The following is a 12,093-nucleotide window of genomic DNA, read 5'->3' as shown; positions in this document are numbered from 1 at the left end:
GTCGGAGTGCCAGCCATTGGGCACACTACAGATACTAAATTATTCTTATATGTGTTCACACTATGGTGTTGGTGTTGTCGTTATTGTTGGAGCAGCATAAACATTACCCGTAAAAGCATGGGAAACTGGAGTGATAGTCCTCGGCCCGATCTAAATCCGGGTCGTTCCCATAACGTAGAACCGACTGCCTAGGGATCGATTATCGCAAAGTCTTATGATTCGCATGCCTTGATGCGCCATTTTTTCCATGTATTCACTGATTTTTATACTTTTAAATTGTTTTTCATGTCTCTAGTGAGCTCCAAATCTGTCTTCTCTCTTCATTTGAAAGCATTGATGGTGACGATTGTTACATAAAACCTCTTGAGAGTATTCAACACGCTTTTATTGTTGTTATTTACCTGTCTCTGCATTTTCAAGATCCGTTATCTCCTAATAAGTCTGGATGACTTTTATTTAACTTCAAATCTTTAAATTGTAGAAGAACGATCCGTTCAGCCAGATTAATTTTTGGCCCATATTTTGCATGGGCACAATAATGGGGCTCTAGGGTGTATGAGTGTTTGTCTGGTATGTACGCAGCATTGCTCAGGAGCTAAAGTTCAACCATAAAAGAGTTTTGAACCATTTGCGCACAAATTTTATGCAAAAATAATGCATTTCTCTTCCCCCAAACTAATAATATTTTCATAATTCTATTTCTAGCCCAGTTACTTGTGCTGCTTATCAAACAAAAGTTTTGAATTTGCTTTTCTTTTCATCTTCAACGATCAAGAATTACAGCAAGTTCCAAAAACCGTGCATATGAATGTATATATACAGATTTCAAGTCATACATACAGTCGTCACGAGTTAAGACTTTATTTATTTGTACTGTTTTTTCTTATTTAATTTTTAATTAAAATTTATTCATTTTCTTTTTCAAGCCACCTTTGCGAGTACTTCAAGCCTTTACTGCTTTTACTGCATTCATTTGCCGTAAATATCCCATTTTATATTCTTTTTTTATTATCTTCTTGCCTTTCACCGGAACACTTGGCACACTCACACACACACACACACCCACACTCATCGGCATGTTGAACTACTACGTCTGTTCGTTAGTTTGTTTGTTTACTTTTTAAGGTCGCCTGCAAAAGACAAGGACATCGATTAAACGTAAGCAAACAAAAATCAACACATACATACATACACACATGCATTCATTAAAACTGATAGACATACTCCCATACCCAGTTTTCATACGGAATTTTATGTAGATATTTGCCTAAAGGTACGTTTGCTTGTATGTGTTTCAGCTCTTTCCTTATTTGTGCATCTATTGGTGAGGGGACTGTGAGAAGATGCCATGCATAAACATTAGCCACTAGCAATGCAACGGTTTGCCGGCAAAATGTTAATTGAGTGTTAGCTAATGCCGGTTTGGTATTTGCATCAACTTTTTTAAGTAGAGAAAAGGAATTTTTACCTTTGCAACTCAATCACAAATTGTGGACAAGGATACTAAATTCATAAAAGCAAGATTGTTAATTGGCGTACGCTGGTGAGCAGTCGCACGTATAAGAAATGGAAATAGAAGGTGGCGCAAAATTAGTCACCCTATTGGAAGATTTGTAATTTTTGCAAATGGCGTCGGGCAGTTGCACTATACAAACAGACAAGCAATGGAGCGGGTAAAGGCCATAAAATATATATTTATATACTTAAGATATACAAGGTGAAGTCCAAAATAAACAAGACTGGACTAAAATAGAAACGACAGGAGTTTTGTTCATTTATGGGGTGTAGGGCAGATCGCCTCCGCGTGGTGCACCCTGGGTAACGCCAAATGATCTGCGGCCTTAACGGCCTTAAACCTGAACGGTGACGACCCTGCATTATTTTGGCATTCTCTAGACTTTCTGGACCTGAACTTCGTTTCCTGAGCTGGTGGTTGCGGCATTCTGCCACCTGAGTACGCTGGGGTGAAACTCAACCGAAACGGCTGGTGGGCAAATGTCGTGACTGCCCCCGTCCCGTTAAAACCCTGGCCAGCCTCGGAGTACGTTCCAAACTCGTCGCCATTGGGTTGGTGGTGTAGTTGCAGTTGAGAGGACTCCCGCTTTGCGTCCGATCTGGCTCTGAACGCATGCCTCATAAGGGTATGCGTCAACCCTAGCACGGCCTCCCTGCCTCGGCACAGATAACCGTGGGATCACTTAAGGACGACTACACTTTCGAGTTATGGATAGCGGCTCTGAGTGGGGACCCAATTAAATAAACATGAACAACAGCGCCAACAAAAACAACAACAACAACAAAAACAAAACCAATTACAAAAACCCTAGGAATTTAGGCGGCTGTGGGGATTCGGAGCCGAGCCCCAAGGTCTCCTCACTTAAGGAAAGAGGGGCGGAACCGCCTTCTCTAACCAGCCCTAACCGAGAGGCAGCCCAGGGGGACAAAACAAGTAGGGGCGGAAGGGCGTCGGAGTCGACGCTCAAAGCGTTATCTGGGTGGGGCTCTGGGAGGAAGTCGGAATCGACTTCGAGCACCATCCCAGGGGGGGGTGAGCGGGAACCCGCTTCACGTAGGTAGACGGTCGCTTGCGGAACCGCCTGCGACCCGTAGTGAGGTAGGACTGGAGGGGATGGCCAGTACCAGTAAGGGGTTTTCCCCAAGTTTTCCGGGGGTTTCTGGGGCTTCTTTTCAGGGGTCCCTTGCTAGGCCTAAACGGCAGCCAGGACAGAGCAGGAAAGCCTTCTCTGACCAACGCATAGCCGCTAAAATCCTGGAACGCTACGGCGGCCAAAATGCTTCGCAGGTACCTGAGAAGTATTTAAGGATGCTTGAGTGGGCCAGGATGGTACTTAGTGGGGCAGAGAAAGGCCGAGTGGAAAGGGTGGGTGCGGTAGCACCGCCAGTAGAATCGGCAGTGAAGCGGCAACGCTCTCAAGAGGAGGAAATTCTCCGGCCGAAGAAGCCGAGGACTGGGGGCGGTCCGCCGAAATCTTTTAGCGAAGTCGCTAAGCAGGCGCGATACATCACTCTGGGGGTGGTCGACAACAGCAGGGAAGATGGCGCCATTTCCAGGGACGAGTGGAAAATAGTGGCATCGGCCATCTCTGCGGTATTTATGAAGGTGGTAAGGGAAAACCCTGGACCTCCACCGTGCTGTGAGAGTGCCGGGTGGCACCACGGCACCTTTAAGCGGATAGTGTGGGCCGATGAACGGTCGGCTACTATGTACAGGGCGGCAGTAGCTCTGGTGGGGGAGGTCTGGAAGGGAGCCAAGCTGGAAGCTGTGGACAAAAAGGACCTACCTCTTCGTCCGCGCGCCCGGGTCTGGCTTCCCTCAGAGCCCTCTGCTCCAGAGGATATGGAGGAAATCCTCCGTTACTGTAACCCGAAACTTCCCACGCATAACTGGAAGGTAGTCAAGGTGGAGAAGTCCGAAGGACATTTTCGGCAAGCGCTGATTCTGCTAAATGCAGAGTCCCTCGGACCTCTTGCTGAAACTAAAGGGATCATCACCTATGGTTTCGAGAAGGTAGCCATGAAGGTTTACCAGACCGATGCCAGGGGTAATGCCTCTGCAACTCGGTAATGCTGGGAGGGGATAGGCCCACGGTAGAGGAAGCTCCCGTGGAGATGGATGTGGAATCTGTCATGTCGGATGGGGGCAGTGCTGACGACGCCCGCTCTCTAGCGGGGTCAGTCTTCAGTATCGGGCAACTGTTCGACAGGGCGGAGGAGGAGGGGCTTCTGGCCTCGGATAGTGAGGAGGCTGACCTCAAGATGTTGGAGAAGATTATTAAAGATGAAGATTCTTCAAATAAATCTCCAGCACTCTAAGGCAGCTTCCGCCAACTTACTAATCCACCTTGAGCAAGGTGGAGTCGACGTAGTCCTGATCCAGGAGCCGTGGCTGAGCAGTAGCGGTATCTCTGGAATCAGGACGAAAAACTATTTACTGATGGTTCACAGTGGTGCAGGTAAACCAAGATCCTGCATACTCATCAGAAAAGAACTAAAAGCATTCATTTTGCCTAATTTCAGCAATGAGGACATTGTCTCTATAAGCCTGGAGAGCACCACCGGGAGACTCTGGCTGATCTCAGCCTATATGGCGCACGATGACGAGGTGGAGCCACCTCCGTTGCTGCTAAGGGAGGCCCTAGCCGAGGCGAGGCGGAGGAAAATCGACGTCATTATCGGAACCGATACAAATTCCTATCACACTTGCTGGGGAAGTTCGGATATCAACTCAAGAGGTGAGTCACTTTTTGATTTTATTATAAGCGAAGACTTAGTTATTTGCAATAGAGGTAAGGATCCAACCTTCATTACGGCGGTCAGGGAAGAGGTGCCTGACCTCACCTTAGCCTCTTCTACACTAAGGTATCGAATATCTGATTGGAGGGTGCTCTGCGCTCATTCCTTTTCGGATCACAGATACATCCAGTTTTCTCTGAATGAAACCAAACCGAATAGATCCTCCTACAGGAACCTTAGGAGCACGGACTGGGACCTATACTGCAGAAACCTGCAGGTTTTCCTTCCGGAAGCACCGCAAGAAAACGCGGATCTCTCGGAAGGATTTATAGATGTATTGGTGGAGACATTCACCGCTGCGTGCAACAGAGCCCTCGAGAGCGCTTGTCCACTAAGACCGCCCCCCAAAAAGGAAAAGCCGCCTTGGTGGACAACCTAGCTCTCGTAAATCAGGGCTTCATGTAGGCGGCTCTTTAACAGAGCCAGAAGACTTAAGTCTCCCTCGGGATGGGAACTGTACAAAGTAGGACTGGGTATTTACAAGTCCGAAATCAGGAAAGCGAAGCGAGACCCATGGCGGAGATTCTGCGAAAGCGTGGAGGGCTGTCATGAGTCCGCGAGATTCAGGCGTATTCTCTCGAGGAATTCCACACCTATGGGGTACCTGAAAGACAGCTCGGGTGCTGGACCATGAGCAACGAGCAGTCACTATGGTTACTCCTTGACGCCCATTTTCCGACAAATCCGGACTCGCTTAATATCGGCTGGGATAGGACGCATAGCACTCTACACACCCACCACCGCTGGCTGAATAAGCGACGCCTGGCTTGGGCGATTGACTCTTTCAAACCCTTCAAGTCACCTGGGCCCGATGGCATTATACCGGCTCAACTGCAGAAATCTGCTGAGGTATCTTGTCATTGGCTTCTTCCTATCTACGCGAGCTGCATAGATAGGGGCTACATACCCAGATCTTGGAGGGCTGTGAGAGTAACTTTCATACCCAAGGCAGGTAAGATTTCACATGTATCCCCTAAGGATTTCAGACCAATCAGTCTCTCCTCGTTCCTCTTAAAAACCCTGGAGAGGCTGATTGATCTGCACAAAAGGAGTGAAATTCCTCGGGGGCGTTTATCGTACGCTCAACATGCTTACTGTAAAGGCAGATCGGTAGAGTCTGCTTTGCATACAATTGTTAAGGATATCGAGGTGTCCCTCCACCAGAAGGAGTTCACTGTGGGTGCCTGCCTCGACATTGAGGGGGCTTTTAATAATGTCCTCCCGGAGGCAATCACCAGGTCGCTAGGTAAACTAGGAGTCGGAACCGAACTCATAAGGCTTATCCACACGATGCTTACCGATAGAACGGTCGTGGCAGAATGGGGTGACACCTCTCTCCGCCGGCAAGTGAACAGAGGCACTCCGCAAGGCGGTGTTCTCTCGCCACTACTCTGGGTTGCCGTACTTAACGGTCTACTGGAGGAGCTGGAGGGGAGGGGCTGTAAGGTGATTGCCTACGCGGATGACGTGGCACTTATTGTCAGAGGCAAGTTTCTAGATACTCTGATGGAACTGATGCAGGGTTATCTGAATCTAGTTATAAATTGGACCGCTAATTGCGGCCTATCGATTAATCCTCTGAAGACGGAGCTCGTCTTATTTACGAGGAAATACAAAGTACCAAGAGTGTTTCTCCCCTCAATATCGGGCGCTCCGTTGGCGCTCTCTGACAAGGTGAAGTACCTGGGACTCACCCTTGACAGAGGTCTTACATGGAAGCCAAACATTGAGGAGAGAATCAGTAAAACAACAGTCGCCTTGTATAGTTGCAGGGGCGCTATCGGCAAAAGATGAGGCCTCTCGCCTAAAGTCACTTTTTGGCTTTATAACACGATTATAAAACCAATCTTGCTATACGGAGACCTTGTCTGGTGGAACTCGCTAGAAAGGATGGTATCAGTTAAGAAGCTGGAAAAGGTACAAAGGTCTGCCCTCATTGGAATCAGTGGGGCTCTCCGTACCACTCCTACTCTAGCGCTTAACGCTATGCTGAATGTGGCGCCCGTGGACATTGTAGGAAAAAGGTGTTCGGGCCATAGGCTAGACTTAAGTTACGGACACTCTAGCATTCTTAAAAACTTTGAGTTCATCCCTATGGTGCTGGACCACTGTACACCCACGCTAAGTCCGAGCGGACCTTTGTCTACCCACATTCCCTCAAGGGATGAGTGGGCGGGGTGCAACATTCGGCGGCAAGGCATGGTAAACATGTTCACGGATGGCTCGAAGTTGGACGGAAGGGTTGGTGGGGGAGTATTCTGTAAGGAGCCTCCCATCAAACTTAAATTTAGGCTCCCGGACCACTGTAGTGCTTTCCAAGCGGAGGTATCCGCAATTAAGGAAGCGGTGGACTGGTTGCTCAATTCGGTAATTACCGTTAAGGAAGTAAATATCTACTCCGAAAGCCAATCGGCAATTAGGGCCTTGGGCTCGCTGTTTGTGCGCTCGAGATTGGTCGGAGAATGTCTGGCTTCTCTCTCGATTGCATCCGAATACTTCATCATCAGGCTCATTTGGGTTCCCGGGCACAGCGGCATAGAGGGAAACTGCTGGGCTGATGAGCTGGCTAGACAGGGAACTTTGGAGACGGTTTCGTCGCTAAATGAGAGAATTGGGGTTCCCCTGAGAACCTGTGGTCTGCTCCTGGAAAGATGGGCCTCGAGTCAACTCAGCGAGCGCTGGGCTACTGCGCAAACGTGCAAGGTAGCGAGATCCTTCTGGCCACGGGTAGATCGGGGACGCTCAAGGGAACTCCTAAGGCTAACAAAACCCCAGCTCTCAAATTTGGTGGGCATCCTTACCGGACACTGTCCGTTAGGTGTTCACGCCGTAAGACTTGGGATTGCCTTAAGTCCGTTCTGCAGAAACTGTCTGGAGGACGAGGTGGAATCATCTCAACACCTTCTTCTCAGCTGCCCTGCTCTCGTCTGGCAAAGACTTAGATATCTGGTCTCTCACTTTTTTGCTACGCCTGCGGATATAGCCGCTATAGATATCATGAAGTTGGTGAAGTTCATTAGTAGCTTGTTACGGCTAACTATGAACGCAAATCAGCCCCCGTCGGCGCCGTCGTAAAATGTATGGTCATCATCGTATCTAATCCCAAGGCTCCTTCTTCCTTCCCATCTCCTTTCCCCTCTCCCATGTATGGCACCACAACGGACGAATTTACTAACATTTGTCCAAGTGAGCCCTTTAGCTAGGGCAGCCATTTAACCTAACCTAACCTTTGTTCATTTATTCAAAATATTCCCCTCTGGCCTCGATACAGGGAGTTTTGAAAGAATTTTTCCGTTCATTGACCGAAATGTCCTTCAGGATGTCGGTGCAAGACTTTTGGATGGCCTCTACGGACCCAAAACGTTTTCCTTTCATGGCCAAATGCAATTTTCTGAATAGGTAAATTGCACAGGGAGCCATATCAAGTGAATACGATGAGTGAATGATGGTTAAAATGCGATTTCTAGTCAAAAAATCAGTCACAAGAGTGGATCGTTGAGATGGTGCATTATCGTGCACCTTCGAGGTATTCAGGGCCCATTCGACAAATGCTTCAAAATGCCAAGATCGAGAATACATTTGCGGTTTGGCCCGTTGGCACGAACTCCTTGTGCACAATTCCCTTCGAAACGTAAAAACAAATGAGCATCGACTTGATTTTTGTCTTCTCTAAATGCGATTTTTTAGGTGGTGGTTCGTCTGGGGTCTTCCATTCGGCACTTTGGCACTTTGACTTAGTTTCAGGTTCATGTTGAAAACACCACGTTTCATCACCAGTTACAATGTTGTAAAGGATGTTCGCCTCTCTAATGAGGTCTTTGGAATGTTGAATTCTGAGTGAAACGTGCGCAGACCCTTCGTAAGCCCAAATGATCAGTTGAAATGCGATAAATCGATATTTTGGAGATATTCAACTCCAATTTCATCAATTTCAACGACGATTTCGGTTCATTTCTGATAAAATTACGAACAATTTCGATGGAGTTTTCGGTTATTACTGATTTTGGGCGGCCCGTATGTTCATTGTCATTGCCATCTCTCAAACGTGTAAACCACTCATGAACTCCGGCACGAGAAGGACAATCATCGCCAGAAACTTTTTTCATCAATTCAAATGTTTCGGTAAACGTTTTACCCGATTTTAAAACAAAATTTGATTTTAGCTCTTTTTTCGAAACGCATTTTAGACGCAATAACTTCGCTTCCACTGCAACTTCCAACTCATTAAAAAGATGGCGCCATCAAAAACATTTTTATGAACCCAGTCTTGCTTATTTTTGACTTCACCTTGTAGATCCCTTTAACTAATATTTGGAGTATCAAACGTGCAGAGTTGATTGTATCCCAACGGACGCGTCATCAGGCTGCGGACGGGCGAATGCTCCACAAATATACGGGATAGATGGGGGAACAAGCAAAACACCAGCTTGGAAATGAACTCTATAAGCATTGAAAAACAAAATTAAATGATTAATTTTGCGCCACCTTTACATACTTTTTTCTAATTTTTTTTTCTTTTTTATTATTATTATTATTATTTTTGTAATTGAAATGAGTTCTATCACCATTGAAAAACAATCTTGAATGATTAATTTTGCGCCACCTTTACATATTTTTTTTAGATTTATTTTTTCTTATTATTATTTTTTTTGAATTTAAATGAGTTCTATCACCATTGAAAAACAAAATTGAATGATTAATTTTGCGCCACCTTTACATATTTTTTTTTTTATTTTGTTTTTTCTTATTATTATTAATATTATTATTTTTTTTTTTTAAAGCTCGTTGTGTTCATTAGTGAGGGTAACAGTCTCTTGTAACCAGCGTTAGAGACGTTTTAAGGAGATACAAAAGATCATTCAGGTACCTTAATTTCTGCTACTCAATAATTCTCTATCAATCTATGTATCTATAAATCTATCTGATTATTTATTTATCCATCTCTCAACTGATGTTTCATGTTCACAGTGGACAACAAACCGAAAATCAACCTCATGGTAGTCACGTACGAACCCGACGTCTCAGTCACAGCGAAGGAGCAACAAGAAAAAGTCCACAAGATATCCCATGCATATACAGGGAATGCTGCTAAAGTGACAGTTCTTGACCGGATATAAATCCGGATCGTTCCGATAAAGTAGAACCGACTGCAATCGGAACCACTAAATTTTTCTTTGGACTGTCAGTGTACTTTTTAATGATTACACAAATGGTTTTACATGAGACCAAACTCTTCGTAAAGGGTAGTCCAAATATGAGTTTATCTTTAAAGCACAAGGAAAATTAACAAATCTTTATTTTTGTTGGTAAATTATGTGTTTTTAAGAAAAAGTAGATATTCCCATTATTGATAAAAATTCATAAATTCATGTGACTGCTTAGGCAAGCATCCCAATAGAGTTTCCTTTAAACTCAATTTTCTAAGATCCACTTCATAGTTTCTGGTTCTTCCGCACTCTCTTTGCTCAACTGATACTCGCACCAAAAGCCTGAATCGTTTCTAAATTAAGCATGGGCATCTATCTTTAGAAATACCGGACAGAGAACAGTTTAATGGGATTAAATTACGGCTTCGATTCTCACAATTAACAACACAAACACAAAGACAACATATGGCAGGATTAACGTACTCAGCGCTTCAAATTGCCAGTTAATTTAGTATCAGAATTGGGTGGCATTTTGCTGAAACTGTGAATTAGATTTTAATCTACTAAAATCATAGCACATTTTCTAAAAAACAGAGAGAGTCTCCAAGAGCTTTCAAACCCTCACACTTTAGAGATATAAGAAACACTCGATAATTCAGAGCTTGTTTTCCAATTCCTATATGCGGCATTTTTGTTTGTTAACATTGGCGACGAAATAAAAAGGAGTATCGCTGAAAATTGAGATGAGATATCGTGAATGGTTGTGTGCTTTCAATTGCTAATTCAAGTAGTTTGTTATCTGGATTATTTCCAGAATCTGGTGGTTAAATTTTTATCAGGTCGGTGTAGGACATGGTTATTCCATGGAAGTATGCTACGGGCTTATGGTCATCACTTCGAGCGCCAAGTCGGTGCTATCGTCGATTGTATAATTTTTATAAGCACGTGATTACAATACAGACTTTTATATACACAATGTAAATATACACAGCTCATTTCACTTATAGTAGAATTTGAAATTCAACTTTAAACTGAATTTCCTCCACAATAAATCATTATTTATTACACCGCACATCACACACACATAAATATAAAAAATGAGACACACAAATAAATATATTTACCATACATAAAAAATAAAAAAATTATCGCCCATAATTCATCCCATAAAATCGTAAAAATCGTGCCTTGGTAAAATGCCACCAAGTTCGTATCAAAGAAATAATATTTTGCGGCATTTCGCCTTGCCTTTCCAAACCAAAGAGCCATTAAAAGGATGCTAAGAGAATAAAAAAGAAGAACGAAAGTACAAAACTACTATAAAAAGGTTGTCCTTGTAGCCGTGTAGCAAGAATTTATTCAATTTCCCTCAGAAAAGCAGGTGACTTACAAATTTTATGCTGCTGTTGTAAACTTTGAGAGAGGCCTACAAAATTATTTTGTTACAATGCTGGGACTTTTTATTGTATTATGATTTTGAGTGCAACAACAAGAAGCCATTTCCCACACGTACACTCTACTTACGAGTACTCATACTTTGGTATTTTAAGTAGGCTGAAATTTTAACAATGTATGCATGTGTGAGTGTTTCTCTGTATTTTCAAGTTTATGTGATTTCATCTGTGCTCAACTATGTTTGGTTATGGTCGCAAAAAATAAATTCCTGTGCAAATATTTAATCATATGAAAATGTGATTTTATATTAGAGATGTCAATACTGAGATATCGGGACTTCACGAATTCGGGATTACAGAATTTTAATGTTTTTGTCATTCTAATTCCGTTAATAAAATTCACGGGAACGGTTGATATGGGTACCAAAATATTTTATTAATTTTCTTCATGTTAAAATGTAGGTGAATGTAGGTATTATTATTTATTTTGTTAAAAAATTGGGTTATATCTGTTAGACTTTTTAGTCCTTTATTATACATAAACCCATTGAAAGTTACAAAATTCAAAACCAATTATTTTTATATTTATTTATTTATTTTATTCTACTTTTATTTTATTAATCAAACACACAACCATAAGTTTTTTTACAGTATTTGTGTTTCTAAGAGATTAAAAATAACATTAAAAAGAGAGGAGTGTTTGGGAAAAAACTTTTGACAAGGAGATATAGTAAGTTGTAAATGGTTGGAAGTAGGAGGAGAAGAACAAGTAAGCATTAGAAGAACATATACGTGTACCTGCATGGCAACAACTTAGTGGCCAAAATAATGGAGGAGCTCGTTTTTTAAGCGCAATGTACTTCGAATGGTTTTGATCTTTTGTCATAGAGCGTCCCAAAGACGAACAGCAAAAATTAAGAACTGACATTCAGATACAAGACAACTGTATTTCTTACTGAACAGGTTAAGCGATCGGGACCCACTAGAGTTAATGATCTTGTCAAGCAGGATTTTACTTATAAAGGGTGGTTCCAGGGCCGATGTTGAATGTAAGCCACACCTAAACGTCAAGTTTTTTTCTGCATTTAATTTGACATTTTTCAATTTCAGACTAACTCAATTTGAACGATAGAAAGATACACAATCGAGCTATGCGGTAAAGTTATTCAGGCTTATTATGAAAACGGGCGTTCAAATCAAAATGCATATCGCGCACTTCGTGATTTTTTCGGTCAATT

General features: G+C 43.2%; 2 protein-coding genes across 2 annotated transcripts in view; one reads left to right on the top strand and one right to left on the bottom strand.

The window, feature by feature from the left end:
• Positions 1-12,093, bottom strand: part of LOC128868373 (uncharacterized) — a 68,440-nt gene that overhangs the window by 41,685 nt on the left and 14,662 nt on the right. The gene's annotated exons all lie outside the window — the stretch shown is intronic.
• LOC128868717 (uncharacterized) lies at positions 3,586-10,289 on the top strand. The gene is made up of 3 exons (XM_054111141.1): positions 3,586-3,692; positions 3,778-4,253; positions 10,276-10,289. The coding sequence occupies exons 1-3, from the start codon at positions 3,586-3,588 to the stop codon at positions 10,287-10,289; spliced, it is 597 nt and encodes a 198-aa protein (XP_053967116.1).

The sequence above is a fragment of the Anastrepha ludens genome, chromosome 6, assembly GCF_028408465.1.
Source record: "Anastrepha ludens isolate Willacy chromosome 6, idAnaLude1.1, whole genome shotgun sequence".
NCBI lineage: Eukaryota > Metazoa > Arthropoda > Insecta > Diptera > Tephritidae > Anastrepha > Anastrepha ludens.
The sequence above is the reverse complement of the archived record's forward strand: the minus strand, read 5'-3'. Positions and strand labels throughout refer to the sequence as shown.

Bases quoted from the DNA above. Each gene is read 5' to 3' on its own strand.
- LOC128868717 (XM_054111141.1), top strand. From the start codon at position 3,586: ATGCTGGGAGGGGATAGGCCCACGGTAGAGGAAGCTCCCGTGGAGATG. The intron at 3,693-3,777 runs GTCAGTCTTCAG...GCTGACCTCAAG, and splicing joins GACGCCCGCTCTCTAGCGGG to ATGTTGGAGAAGATTATTAA.